We start from the raw sequence: 16,029 nt of genomic DNA, 5'->3' as shown, positions 1-16,029 counted from the left end.
TGCGTGTGGCGGGTGTCTTGCCTGGGCCTTGAGCTGTAAAAAGTGGCCGGCCCTCAGGGGAGCCGTAGAGGAGGAGAACAATTTATGGTGAGCAGTAAACCCTCAATTAATCACTTGCCAGCCGCTGTGGCCCTGTGCAAAGAGAGGTGGGAATGAATTTTCATTCTCTGCTATTTGTCTCGAGGAGTTCATCGCTTATGTTTATTAGTCATCTTTTTATGCCCCATCCTCAGGGCTTCACTGTTTGTGTGTGTGCACATCTATGGTGGGTGATACAACATGCCCACCACAACGCCACCAAGCAGGGGGACAGATGGTGCAGTAACACACAAGCAGAGGACGAGGGAACCGCCCCTCTGGGACGCGTGTGCTGGGGCATGAGAGGGTCAGGGGAGTCTGAGGACCAGTGCTGATTTCCTCTGGGAGGGCCGACAATCATTACACCCACACACAGAACAAAACCAGACAGAATCCACACAGAAATACCGAAGAACGCACACATGCACCCACAGGATACAAGAGAGAAACTGGGTGAAAAGAATGGGTGGAAAAGAAGATCAAGATTTAAGGAGGGAGTAAGAGATACATGACAAAGCTGCTTCAAAAAAGTATGACTATTTAACCCCCTACCCAAGAAAATTCTCCTTATCAAAAACAGAAAATTTTTCAGAAAGCTTTAGAGCCAAACCTAAATCAAATCCTGCTTTCAAAGTGTGTGACAGAGAGGTTTTCTTACCATAATGTAGTGCTGTCTGTCCTTCATTATCCTGTAAGACAAAAACAAGTCTTTAATTTAACCTGAAAAAACAACTGAGGGTGCAAACGCAACGAGTAATAGGAAGAAATGACAAATTATGAATCATCGACAGCATGAGGAGAGAAATAGCAAATTATTATATCATTTTTTTCTAAAAATATTAAAACTTTCTAAATGACCACATTTTTGTTGGCTGTGAACACAGAATGAAATGCTTTTGCAGAAAATGGAATGTAAAGAGATGACATACTGACTTTACAAATACGTGACCTGAAAATGTTTCAATTTACAGGTGACATACAGCTCTGATGACCAGAAATACAAATCTACTCATGTTAAAGAACCAGAGTAATCAGGAAAATGCTTCTAAACTAAGAACACTTGTAGCTCCCAGAACACAGAATGTGGTTGAAACAAGAACAAGGAAAGAAGTAGAATAATTAAACTCTAGCTTTGTTAGCTTAAGCTAAGCTAATGGAGCAAAAGTGAGCAACTGCTTTGTAAGGGGTCCAGCTTTAGAAAATGTATCATAATTTCTACCTACCAATGTCACTACATGAGCAACATAGGTAGGAAGCAGAACTTGTAGGCATGTTTGGGCAAAAAATTGAGGCTGCGGTAAGGCAAAGACGAGGTTGGTGAGCGCAACAGAGGGCATCATCAGGTGGGTAGGAGGATTGACACAACCCTGGTTTTGATCTGGATGTCCTTGAACATCAGGGGCACAGAAAAACAATCCGTTGAAAAATTAAAGTCAACATCTTTAGGGCGAAGGTATGGGTGGATGCTGCAAGTAAGCATGGCCGGGGGTACCGACTGGGTGGGTCGTAGGTTTGCCACGAGCCCCTTGGTCATACTGTGGATGACCTGGGTGCCTGAAAATTGCTAGCAGTCGCGGGGCGTGTCACTCAGATAAAAGAAATGCTGTCTAGTTTGACCTTGGCTGGCAAGTGCAAAGTCATATCTTTTAACGCTGGGTATTTCTGGTTTCCAGGAAGGTACTGTGTTGGGGAACTGGCACTGCCAGATCTATGCACTTCCCATCGTATTCTAACTATTTTCCAGGAAGGGGGAAAAAGGTTTCATATCACACGTACGAGTGTTCCTGTTTCCACCTGGCATTTCGAACAGAAACTTTCTGTGTGGGTCCTTATTCGTCCAGGTCATGGTTACATTTTGTGAAAGATACCCTTCAACTGGAGTGAGAGTATGAAAAACCTGGCAGACTCCACTTTAACCAAAGATGCTGACAGTAGAAAATTATTACGGTCTTTGCATTGGGTCAAAACTGAAAGGACATAGAGCCCTAAACAACTCCTCAGTGAGAGAATTTAACAGGTTCACCTCACCACTGATGCACTGCAGAAAAAATAGACCAAATTAGTCAGGAATTACCCATGTTTCTACCCATTGAAGTGTTGGATGCACACCTCCCAAGCAAAATGTCCACTTAGGAGAAAAACCCATTAGAGCAAGTCAGAGTTTGTCCGTGTTAAAAAGAAATACACAATATTTACAGCCTTGTCCTTTAAATGAGTTAACTATGCATGCCGTTGACCCTGAGACACAACAGCTCAGGGACAATGGAGAAAAGAGAGGGACTGGGTGTCAAAGGGTGACCAGGACATCAGTAGTGGTGTGTGAGAGTGTGTCTTCTGAACAGTAAAAATGATACTAGGGGTCAAGGGGTCAATAGTGGAGATATAATTCTTGTAAGAACTGTGGATTGGAGACAAGGACAGGAACATGTGCACGTACAATAAGACACAATATATGACAGGCCTCATCAACAGCAGATTGAGTTCTTAATCACCGTTGCAGCGTGCTCTGCAGCTCTTAATGATGATAAATGGTCAAACTGTTGCCTCCAGTCTCAGAACAAGAGCCAAGTACAATAGTTTGAAACACTCGCAGAGATTAAAAGCCAGGAGACGCACTGACATTTCCTGCTGTGCCGAAAAATGTCACTGCAGCGGAAATACTTCCAAATTACTGAAAACTGATGTGGTGAAATTATTCATTAGTGTCTTCACCTCTGCCCTTCTAACCGCAGATCCCCTCGTCAAGCTTTCTGTTTTGGTTACACTACGTCCTTGCTCTTCTCTCTTCCAGTCATTCCTCCTCTTCTTCTTCTGACCTCTCTCTTTAAACCACACCTCCTTCATCTTTTTCTTTCATTAGCTCTCCAACGGTCGCTCCTCTCTTTCCTCAACTCTCTCCTTTCATTACCACCTCTACCTTTCTCTCTCTTTACTGCTCAGTCTCCTCTTCAGTCTTAATCCTGTTCAGTCCCTCCTTTCTGTTCTTTCTACTTTTTTGTCTCTTCCCTCATAGCTGTGCAGACTGATCCCATTGTTCTCTCTCTCTCTCTCTCTCTCTCTCTCTCTCAGAGGGGCAGCACTTCAGGGACCTGCTGATTGGATTAGAGCTTTCTATTCCCTCCGGACAGATCACGGAGCACAGATGCAAATCGCCACCAGCGTAGAAAGCGTGCCGTAGTTAACCCAGGACAACAATGCCGTCTGTCTGCGAGTCAAATCGCAACCTGTGATGTATTACGGACATTGTGTCTGCCTCTCATGATGATGTTCTTATCTGGGAGAGATAGAGGGAGGGAGACAGAGGGCAGACGTGAATGATACAGGGGAAAATGTTGCTGTCCAGGCTTTTCTTTTTTTTCTGCCATATTTCTTGAGGAAAACACTTGTCTGATATTCCTCTTTATTTCATTTCATTGCAAATACAAATGCACACATGCACATGGCACAATGGGACAGTGACAGATGTTTACAGTGGGGGCAAAGGAAAAGACCTCATGCACATAAATACATACAGTTATAATTAAAGTGTAAGGGGTTTAAGCCCTAATCTGCAGCAAGCGATAATCTGTTGTTCGTTGTTCAAAAGCCAAACACACGCACACACTAAAGCCAGAACAAACGGTGCTTTTTCACAAACAATAATAAGAAAGGAAAGGGATATTTATTCATTTTGTAGCAGGGTTGCATAAGGCACTTGGTAATAGTAGTTATATTAGCTAAACAGGTTTTAGTCTGCACTGCCCCTTTAAGGAGTGTGCTGATGGCACAAGCAAGGAATCTGGAGGAAAACACTTAAATGCTTCAACATTTTACTGTATAGCATGCATTAAAGCAAACATTGAGTTTGGCCTGTCTGTATAAAAAACAAATCCAAGGCACTGAACATCCCTCGTGGTCCAGTAATATCAATCATTAAGACATGGAAGGAATAGCAGATGTGTAAATCTGCCTGGATCAGGCCGTCCTCACAAACTGAGTGACTGTACAAGAAGGAGACAACTGAAAGAGGCCACCATGGCACCTACGACTACTCTTAAGGAGTTACAAGCTTGATGGGAGAGACTTTGCATACAACAACTGTTGCCTGGGATCTTCATCAGTCCAAGCTTTATATGAAAGTGGCAAACTTGTAAGTTGACAAAAGGCATGTGGGAGTGGGAGACTCAGTGGTCAAGTGGAAGACAGTTCTTTGGTCTGAGGAGACCAAACACTGCACATCACCACAAACACACCATCCTCCCGTGAAGCACAGTGGTGGCAGCATCATGCTGTGGGAATGCTTCTTAGCAGCTGGCCCTGGAGGCACGTAGAGGGTAAAATAAATGTGGCAAAATATCTGAAAATCCTGGAGGACAATACTATTCAGTCTGCAAGAGAACTATGGCTTGAGAGTTGCATAATGCAACCATTGATGGGCAACCGGCGGCCCACATGGTGGCATCTGCCCTGAAAATATTAAAAACATAAGCTTTTAAACAACTATTTCTGATTACTGGCATTAGTGTGGTTCCTTGTGAGATAAAATCAGCATACCTGTTGCTGAAAAAATGTCATGCAACATTAAATGCAGTTGTATAAAAACAAGACATGTAAGTAAAATATCATAAAATAACCAGCAAGTGTTATGTTCTTCGCATTGCAGAATCAGTTTAAGTTGTTTAAATTTATGTATTCTGCAGATTAAACTGAGCATTAGTTCTTACATTTGCATGATGGAGGCTATATATTCATTCCTTTTGTGGAATAGTTAGTAATCCAAATTCCTAACCTGATAGTATCCCACAGTTCAGAACCATTTGGCCCTCTGGTAGTGAGAATAAAATCGATGTGATCCTCTTAATAACCAAAGTTGCTCATCACTGTATTAGACTATTTGCACTGTTTAGCCTATCTAACAGACTTAGTATTTTTTCAGTCCATTGATAATTGTGTTAAGTCTGTCAACAACTAATTCAGTTGCTCTGACTGTCTGACACTTTTTGCAATGCTCCTTTGGAGCTTTTCATACTGCTCTGTTGATCAAAGGCAGTAAAAGCATGTTGTACACTGAATAAGGATGGCTTTTGCGCTCCTTTCCTAAAGTTCTGCTGCCACCTGTAGAGTATCCCAGTACACTACAAAGCTAAGTAGACTGACCAGCCGCTAAACCAGCAGATTAATCAAAACAAAACATGATCTGATGGATGATCTGCCCATCTCACTCAAAGGTGATTGATGGTCAGAAAACCTGTTTAGGGCATCCCTACTGTGTAACTTCCAGCTGAATACAACATCATATGTCTCACACAGCAAGGGCATTGGTATCCTTTATGAAAAGGGGAATTTTTTTACGCTGATTTTACACAAGACAGTAACATCAAAGTGTAGTGCTGTTCAGATTTCAGATTAGCTACCCAACAGCATTAAAAACTAGTACACATTACAGACCTGCATCCAAAAGAGTCTGTCTCCATCGAGACAGGCCTGGTAGCAGTTTGAAAACAATGTAGTTCAGCATTTTGAGCATTCACCACTCCAATGAAACACCACCCTCAGTGTCAGCTGCTTTTTGTTGCTGCACTCTGTTGAAACAGTTCAACTTTTATAGCTCTTCTCATCAATGCCCATACTGTCAAAATCAAGAAAGGGCGGGACTTCTGAAATCACCTTTGTCAGTAGGAAGCAGCTTAACCAGGTGATTGGATTGGTGACTCCCTGCATTACTTCCAATATTTTTGATCATGTATTTCTAACAAATATTAGTCAATAGTGATCAGCTGCCAATCAATCCGGATGTCCCTAAAATCAAAAAGACAAAATTTAAAGTATGGGGAAAGCAAAAAAGTAAAGAATAAATCCAGTGTTGTGTCAGGGTGTGTGCTGGAAGCATACATGCTTTCTGTGTGTTCATGTGAGGGGTCAGCGGCCTGTCCTCTCAGCCTTCCCTAATGCCCCTGCATCCAGGACGCAGGCTTGATGGAATCACAGGAAATTGGATTGTCTTCCATTTGCTTTTGAAGCAGCCCGGATCAAACAGTCCCTCCCCCTCCCAATCCCACCACTCCCCCACATATACCTGCAGTTACCCTACTGTAGCAGCCCCCCTATCCCATCCTCTCTCCCCCTCTCTCTATCTGGTGCACCCCTGGTCCCATCCCATTACGGAAGCATGTTGCACTGAACCACGGGCTTTTACATGTCATCCAAAGTTTCCCCTTGCGGTGCAGAAATGCCGGACTGGATGTCAGCAGAGTGCTCAATAAAAGCAGCTGCTTGCACAATACCAGATCCAGCACTGAGGAGTGTATCACCCTAATGGGGTGCAGCAATATGCTTAGGAGCAGCTCAGATAAGAATTGATCTATTAGTACAACTGCAGGTTTTTGCTGAATTTAAGTAACACCGATCTATCATTTTTACCACACAATGATGCAGAGGAAGATGGATGAAAGCGAAGGATGGCAAGTCAAAGATGTGGAAAGACAGAAGTGCACGGTTTTACTTCTTCATGTCTCCAAAGACAGAAATACAAAATAAAAAGAGACACAGACTGGTGGTATATACTTTAGTCTTTTTCAGATTGTCCTTAATTACTTTATATCTCAGTGTCAGACTGAAGCCAACGAGCAAAAAGTAAAACCTTGTCTGTAACTGTTTATCTGCACACAGAGGGAAGGCCACAGATGTGTTTCTTTCCAGACAGTTTTTAATTTGTTTTCTCCCTCAGTCTGATTTTACAGACCGGGCTTGATGGGACAAAAATGCTCTAAACATGCAGCACAGCTGTTTTTTTTAACCAGCATTAATTGAAAGGATCAAGGGAATAACAGAGGCAGAAAGTTCACACAGTCAGTGATACAAATAGACACACAAGTCCCCTGAGTGTGTCACTGTTCCGAAGTAGATTTGAGTCTGTCTGCATTTCATTCACTTCGTCTGGAGATTCGAGGAGGGATTGTGAGTAGAGGTGAAAGGTCTGACAAATCCAACACCAGCTGTGGAGTCAATATGGTACTGGAGGAAACTCAGTGCATGTTTGTGTTCCTTTTTTTCAAAACACATCAATCCCACTACTAGTGGGGCAAATGAAACATTTAGAGAAATCTACAGGCTAGGGCACTACACTTCCTGAAAAGGAAGAAACATATTGTGTAAGGATGCACGATATTATTGACCTGATATCGGTATTGGCAGATATTAGCTTAAAAAGGCAAATATCAGTTTTGGCAGATATCAAAATTTCTGCTGATATTCGCAGCCGATATTTTGGCCATGGATATCAGCGTATATTAACTATAAAGTTTGGCCATATATACTAATAAATTAGTGGAGTTTTAGGCTGGACCAACAGACCAATGTAAGTTGATATCTTTTTCTGTATTTATCCTCATTCTTTAAACTTAAATGTGTGATTTAAGAAAAAACTTTGTTTCTTTTTTTATCCTCAAATCTTAAATTATGTTCCAAGGACTAAATTTTTGGTTATGTCAAACATATTTAAATATTGGTATCAATATCGGTATCAGCTAAAATGAATTTATAAAAATCGGGATATCGGATATCAGCAAAAATTCAATATCGTGCATCCCTAATATTGTGAATTGTTATTGTTATTCGCATGGGAACATGACAGTAAATGTTAGGATTTTTTTCCTTTTTATAGTATCAATAATTAAAAATTCTGTTCATCTTTATTGCCTAATTTGACATAAAATGTACAAACCAGACTAGCTTGATGTAAACCTTTACTACAGTTTGCCTTAAATTAAAAAAAATTTTTTCTATGTAATGAAAGACAGGAAAATCAATCAAAAATGACAGAAATATTAAGAAAATGAGCTGAAAGCTAACTTCTAAGTGTGTAAGGATGCCACTTTAACATGTCTTACAGTATCTGTACCTCATGGTTAGTGGTGCTAATATTGCATGGTTGTTCAAATTTATGAAGCACATCTAGACATGCCTTGCTGCACCATTTGGGAACAATCAATGCACACAAATACATGCTAAAAGTTAGGATTTTTCAGAGTACATTTCATCTGTATAAGCTCTATTCATAGTGCTTGATTAAAGCAAACTACTGAAGCAAATTCATGACTTTTTGTCCCTTGCTGCACGGACAACATACTCACTGTATGTTGCTACTGTCATGACAAAAATCATATTTGGAGAAGAGAGAAAACATGTTTTACCTCATTGCTGGGATTAATGTTAATTACTCTAAGTTACACTGACATTTGGCTTGCTACTTCACTTCTTTTGCACAGCCCATGATATATTATTATATATATTCATCTTTTATATAAACTAAATATTAATGCAGTGAATGTTCTGCAAACCCATTCTGAAAGGACAATTTATTTATCTTTCATCAAATCCTCCAGCTTTATCTCTCTATTTATCCTCAATCCCTTCTCTTATCTCTCCATCCTGTGTCTCAGTAAACTTTCTCTGGCTTTTCTTCCTCTCTCTCTGTCCCCGCCTCCCCCCTTTTCTTCCTCCTACTGTCCCTGACAGCAACATTAAACAAGTGGGGAAAAATGGACAAGCAATTATGATTTATGATCAATGCATGCAGCAGCTGCTGACTTTTATAATGACAGTGGTCAGGGGAGGGGGAGGGGAAGAGAGGGTGTGTGTGGGTATCACTCTCCACAGTGTGTGTTGTAAAGATGAGGGGTGAATCAATAGACGACTGGGATCATTGGTATGCAGATTCAAGCAGATAGCATTATGATGAGCAGGTGCCATTAATCAGAGAGCTGAATGCACATCTGAGCAAGATGGAGGAAGAGGAGGAGGAGTCTGGCTAAGGCGGTCCATCTGGAGGCAGAGCGGTAACTGTGGAACCAGAATAATGGACCAAACAGAACATACTTGAACTGCCTCACTGGTGCTGATGCGTGGAGTTTGTTTAGTGCCTCGGTAGATTTCAGAAGACAGTTTTGTCCAAGTATGTCCTGTTTATAGAGGTCTTGAGTTTGCCCTGTGTTTGCTGTGTGGCTGTTTACCCTCAGATGTGTGGGTGTTTATGTGTGTATTCATTGGGAAGGCCCCCATGTTAAAAGGATCTGCAGACCGAGGCCAGCCCTAATTGAATCTGGGTCTCCTCTCTGAGCAGGGAGAGGTAACCTTGCCACTCAGCGTGTGAGCACTGACACCCACGGTCAAATTAGCCTGACGCCAAACTCGCTGCCCTTCACACCTCCTGAGTGTCCTTCAGGTGCCTCTGTGATCCCCCTTCCCCCCACACTCAATGCTGCCACAGCAACAATACAGCTGAGGGGGAAAGCCTGAGTGACTCCCAGGTCCAGAGCTGACAAGGGTCCCGGAGGATGCCAAGGATTACAGATATTATTGTGTAAGAGTTGTCTGGAGGCCTAGAGGAGTGATGCAGCTTCCTTTAGAACAGGACATTCGGTCAAAAACAAATCCTGTTTCTCTGGAACCAGAGATGCTCTTCTTAAGATTTTTCTCTGATACTTGAACTTGCGTACTTGACGGCCGGGCGGTGGAGTGGAAGCTTTTCAAAGTGAGTTTTGGTGTGGCCAAATGGAGCACCTTGTTGAGAGAAATAGCTGAGATTGGTTGAGAGGTGGAGACATTAATTCAGTCAGCTGAGTGTATGATTACTCTTAGCCGCATTTGCTGGTGTAAAAATATGAAAAACCATCTTTCAGCAATCTGTGCTGCTTTAAAATAGTTACTAAAGTTTACAGAAACAAAATAGAAGCCCTAGGTTCCCACCAGGGCTCAATCGAGCTCACCGACTGTTTCAGCCGCCCTGGTTCTGGAGAGGGATGCACGATAATGGATTTTTGCCGATGTCGGATATGTCGATATTTCAAAACTCATTTTGGCCGATACCGATATGTAATTAAATTTCTTTCCACAGTAAAAAAACACCAATTCCATCCTGTACTAAAAATATAAAATTTTTAAATATTGGTAGTCTATTGTTTTTAGAAATTGACAAAAAAATTGATTTTTACTAGAAATTAAGGATGTTTTGTTTTTTTCAAATACAGCCATACACTAATGAAAAACTTAATGTCTTTGGGTTACATGTGCATTACATGCTACATGTATTTTTAACAGTACGGCCAAAGTCATCTGCATCTTTGAGGGCAATAAAAAGCAGCAAAATAACCTGCTGACACTGAGCTCCACCGGGCAAAAAAGAAATAGCTTATAAATCTACATTGATTGAAACTTTAACTGAAGTAGTTCTCCCAATTGTGCTTTAAACAGCACAAACTAACTAGGCAACCAAGTTTAATGGGCATTTCACTGTAAACAGCTCTGTAACAATACAGTGACACCCACATCTCCGACACTGGAGACAGGAAACCGGAAGAGTGTGTGCCATGCACGGGAGACTTGGCACACAGAAATCCGTCATTGCTTTTGCCATGTTTCGCGCACTGTCATGTAGCACGACATGCACGTTCTTTACCTCTATTTTCCATATCCAAAACATGTTATCAAAAGCGGCTGCAACTGCGGCTGCTGAGTGAGCACCCCTGTGAGTGCAGGACAGGCTTTTAAAGAGTGAAATCCTCATCTATCCCAGGGTTTCCTCCAGGACTTTTTGAAACTGTGCCCCCGAAATTTTAACATAACATGCAGTAACATTCCAAATATGTATTCCAAAGCTGTCGAAATAATGTTAGAGTTTAAATGTCTATATTCTTAAAACTTACATTTTTTTAGTTCTGTTAAATTAAATAACTTGGACATGCCACAGCATAAACACATACACACACAAAAAAAGATATTTTTTAATGAATTTACTTTCAATTCCAAAGTAACTTATCAACTCCATTAGTACATTTATGTTAACTTCAACATTTTAAGGAAAACTACGCTGTGGAAACTTTCCTATATCTATACCACACAAGATATGCTAACTTGAGTGACTACAAGAAAGAGAAACTGAAAGATGAACAAGGAAGTCCTCTTTCATCATTTTCAGTTCTACACTCATCACATGTTGTGGTTGCTTCTTCTCTGACTGAGTGAATAACTTCGTTCATGCTGTAAAGGTGTCTAATGCCCAAAGGCATTCTGGGAAAACTGCAGATTAAGGGGTGATTGTCAATTAATTTGAGTACAATTAGAAAAAATACTAAAAGTGATTCAGTGTTGATTACTTAAAACCAAGCGGCAACCTTCGGTCCTGAAAAACGATGCCAATGCAGACGTCCAAAAAATTGCAATGCCGTGAGTGTCCACTTGAGGCTGGCTGCAGGAACACCGCAAGTCCCGTCTGCACACATGTTAAACAGCCGGTTTTGACACACAAAATAAACTGGTTTACAGCCTGGTTCAAAACACCAAACATGTCTCATTAGCTAGTGTCTTATTGTGCTCTCACTGTACTGGGGGTGAATTTTTTTTGTACCATGATCGTTTGGATTATATTTATGATGAAAACTGATTGGCACGTCTCATTTGATTGACAGATAGCTCAGCAGGCAGAGGCTCCGTTTCTGTCAACCAGAATGCTAGCTAGCAGGCTGACAGAAAGTTGTGCTTAGTGGGCAGGCCATTAGGTTGATCCAAAGTTCGTTTGAGACCGCAATTTCAATATGGAAGCCGCCACAGATTGGCTTCAAGAACCTTTTGTTGTTCACCTATTGTAAGCAGACGACTGACGTCACACGGGGTTTGTACAATACTTTCTACAGTGTATGCGTAAAGCTGAAACTCAGAATCAACTCAGGAAAATAGAGCTGAAAGAGCTGTTTTGGATTTTTAAGTTAACCTTCAACTGTTCAGTCTTATAGTGCATGAACTTAGCTAACCAGTTACCTGGTTTCTCCTGACAATTTGATTCATTCAAAAATGTTGAAAAGGTTAAGGTACAAGAGTGTGTGCATATTTCTTTATGAGGATGAAGAAAGTACATATCCCACAATCTACATGTGGGTTTGTGTATGGTTTGAAAGTTGTACCTTTTTCCTGCATGTGTCTTCATTGTAGTCTTTACATTTGAATGAAAATATTGTTATATAATATAGTTTTGTAAATGTAGGCCAGGTTAGACATTTTCATTGTTATACAGCAGACTCGCCAATCAGACACCTTGCTGTGACACTAGGATTGTGGTGTTGATGTAATTTTTGTCAGAGATTGATAGAGATTAAACAGAGGTTGATATCTAACAAACCTTTGTCTTCTATAAGTGCTTACTCCATTGCTTCAAACTCAGAAAGCTTGTCTAACTTTAATGTCTCTGACATTATGGCTAATAACAAAACCTGCTATGGAGAAAATTAATGTCATTTACTTCTAGAGCCACAGTGTTGGACTCTAAGTGAGGTAATTCCTTGTTTTTGATTACAAAAAAAAAGCAAGCAAACTCCTGTTTGGTTTTCACAAAAATGCTAGCAATCTTATGATACTGAAATTTTGCCAATGCATTAGTGAAATCTAGCCAGCATTCAGGAGTTTGCCTGCGACTTTTCATGGAGGTAGTTTCTTAATGTTTCAGCACTCTAAAGTTATGATTTTTATCATTTTAAAACACATGGTGTCAAAAAAAGTATCGAAACATCAACTATTTAACAGGCAGTCATTACATATCCATGGTGTCAGTGCAGCAGTGCACAACCACTTTAGAGAAACATATAAGCAACTAGAAAAGCACTCAGAGAGCGCAGACCTCTGCCATCAGCCCTATCTCCCAATAGTGAAGAATCCCTTAAAAACATTCCTGGATCCAGATGGTGATCCGGATCAGTTCCAAAATCTTATTTGCTGATTACTCCCTCCCTGGTGGGGTTGAGACACGGTGAGGCAAAGCATTGGCTTTGCTACGTGTGGACTGCCATGGCAGAAGCACCCATGGTCTCACCAGACGACTGAAAGTCATGGCAGAGGGTGAATATTCCTCTAGTCCTCCCAGCATTGTGAGTATTCTCACTACAATTCGCTGTCTTTCTCTCTGTTACGCTCCGACTCATTTGCTCAACCGGGTGTGTGTCTTTCAAACTCTATAAAATGCTGCAGGGATTGAAGTTACTCATGTCCACCATCTCCTGGTGTGAAGTGGTAACAGCGCAGACCTCCGCCATTAGCCCTATCTCCCATTAGTAAAGAATCCTTTAAAAAATTCCTGGATCCAGATGGTGATCTGGATCAGTCCCAAAATCTAATCAGTTCTTCCTTATGCCATTTCTGACACTTCCTGAAAATTTCATGAAAACCCGTCCATGACTTTTTGAGTTATGTTGCTAAAAAACGAACAAACAAACGAATAAACCCATCCGATCACATAACCTCCTTGGCGGAGGTAAAAAAAGATTCTGTGTGAAACTTCATGTTATCATTTACATGGTATTGGAGGCCTTTTTTTAAACTGCTATTTGAACTACAAACGACTGATGCCCAACCTGTGTAATGCTCTTCAAACAGTTTGCACATACTTTCATGGACAAAAGGCTGATTTCATGCCTTTGTCATGCCACACAAAAGAAAACCTCATCTTTTCTCTAAATCTCCATTTCTCTAAGCCCTGCTGTCTTCATGCACATCTTCCTTACCCCTCCCCATGTCACCCTGCTTGCTTGTTCCCATGGGACACCTTAGCCTCCATTAAAGCCATCAGAGAGGAGAATAAGGTTGAGACTGAGTCTCAACATCAGCCTCCCCCCACCCCTGGTCTGTCCTCCTGCGGCTCATCGATGATGTTTAAAAAGAAATATATGAAATAAATAAATACATAAAGAGTGTAATATGAAAATCAATGGGGCAGGCAGCTGGGGGTTGCGGCTGAGGCATTTGGAGTGAGGGACTCATAAAGCTGAGTACTGCAGGGGAGACTGATGGAAGGCAAAACACTTACTTTGTTTATTCTGTCTCGTCCCCTCCACCCCTCCCCTCGCTCTCTGTATCAAGCTCTCACTCTCTTACCCCCCGTCCTCCCTCCTCTCTGTCTGAAATGGTCGAGGACAGCTTTAATGCTCCTGACAATTTATGTGGATGGTTAAGAACGATGGAAATCAAATAGTTGAGTGTAGGCAAGGCCCAGAGAGTGGCCAATAAGAAAGAAACAACAGCTGATGATGGCAAAGAGGACTGTTACCTGCTCGAATGGCTCTTTAGGCCTCACTATTACTGTCAGGTTGCTGGCTCTTTTCTGAGTGCTCGTATTATAGATTCATAACTGTATCTGTGTGCAATAGGCCCTTTTAACACAGCACTGCCACAGCTTTCATTTCAGCGAGTCAAGCTAATGTGCAGCGAGTACTAAATATGACTCCAATAAGAGCACCTTAGAGTGGGGCTTGTAAAATGTCAAGGTGTGTGTTCAGCTTTTATATGGGTTCTGAATCCTCCTTGCTTGGAAACAGTAAACTTTTAAAAGACCCTTTGAACAGATTCTCCTCTATTCATTTAAACAAGAGTTAATATTTCAGAAGACATGTGAGTGCCATTGACTACACTGCATATTGATCTGGACAACATGCCTTTTTCTTCTTGTGTTGTCCAAAAGTGAAGCCAGAAGTGAAGCCAGTAATTTGTATAACCACAGCTTAAAAACTGTTTAAAGGTGTATTTTAAGTGATAAAAGGCTTGTCTTAATTCCATTATAATTCAAAGAAGCAGTCTGTGGCAATAAAGGCCTGTGTCCATAGCCAGCTATTATGACTATTCTGACATCACTCATTACAGTGGACAGCAAAAGTACAACTGTTGGCATGAGGTTACTATCCATTTAAGTTGATAACTATTTTTTAGGTGTATTTTGACCCACAAGGATAACAGAAGAGTTGAGCCACTTGGAGCGTGCTCACAAATAGAGAAACTTTTAAAGAGCGTGCTAAAGAAGGAAGGTTCTTCTGTACTCAGGCCATAATCATAAAGCATACTGATGCCTATGTACAACACTGTGCAGAACTTTTAGGCATGTTTAGGACAAAAATTGAGGCTGAATTAAGGTGTGCAATGAAGAGTAAGCTCGCCTGAGGATTGACAATCTTGGTCATGCTCTGGATGTCCTTGCATACTACCAGAGGCATGGAAAAATAATCTGTATAAAAAATAATAAATTCCAGACTTTTAGGGTGAAGTAAGGGGTGGATGTGGAGAGTAAGCATGGCCTAAGGTGCTGCCAGGCTGGGTAATAGGGTTGCCACGAGCCCCTGGTCATGCTTTGGATGTCCCAAAATCCACCTGTGCTCCCTGGGTGTATCACTACGGGTGAAAAGGCCCGGACAAAGAGATGTCGTTGAGCTCGACCATGGCTGCTGAAGGAAACTCGTGTGTCAACATGTGTTCAGCTTGACTCTCACTGCTGTCCCCCACCCTCTCCAACCCAGGGTTGTTTGCACATCAGGCCCTGTGAAGAACCCTTAGCACTCTACATGCCTAAAACCTATGACCATGACTGTAGCTGCCCACTTAAATAACTTTTAGTTTTTTATTCAAATGTCAAAATAGGCTGATTAGACAAGACTTTCCATATTAAACAACACATTTGATTGCCAAGTCACCTGTAAGAAGGGTCATTTTTAACCATAATTCTGACGTTTGCAAGCGTTACTGTTAGTCCATTATGTGCTTCTGTTGTAAATGAGCTGTTGCTGTGGCATATGCTGTTTTATAGTTCTTAAAATGATCTGCAGATATCAAATACTGACATTTTAAGCTTTCATAACTTTCCTTGTACAAATGTGCACCACACAGTTTATCATGGGGAGTTTGTGGATAAAAAAATTTGTTTAGCTGTATCATCCAGTGAGTACCATGCCTCTTTTACTCTCCAGGCATAGGCCGGGCACAATGTATGACATCAGATGCAAGAGGTCTATACAGCAGCCAGTCAGCAGTTGAACACATACATATTTCAACTTCACTCCCAGGCGGCTGTTGCTCCATCCATCTTAATATACATCGTGCGGCATGTATGAACAGTCATCCTGACTTGTTGCTCCCTCTTTGCAAGTCCCTTGGGTTATATAAATA

General features: G+C 41.4%; 1 protein-coding gene across 2 annotated transcripts in view; it reads right to left on the bottom strand.

Annotated features, from left to right (window-relative positions):
• acbd6 (acyl-CoA binding domain containing 6) overlaps positions 1-16,029 on the bottom strand; it is a 49,836-nt gene that overhangs the window by 5,778 nt on the left and 28,029 nt on the right. For both annotated transcript variants that reach the window (XM_041790659.1, XM_041790660.1), the window contains one exon: positions 737-767. In XM_041790659.1, the coding sequence (XP_041646593.1) occupies positions 737-767 (31 nt within the window). The remainder of the gene's footprint in view (positions 1-736; positions 768-16,029) is intronic.

Source organism: Cheilinus undulatus, linkage group 7 (genome assembly GCF_018320785.1).
Source record: "Cheilinus undulatus linkage group 7, ASM1832078v1, whole genome shotgun sequence".
NCBI lineage: Eukaryota > Metazoa > Chordata > Actinopteri > Labriformes > Labridae > Cheilinus > Cheilinus undulatus.
The sequence above is the reverse complement of the archived record's forward strand: the minus strand, read 5'-3'. Positions and strand labels throughout refer to the sequence as shown.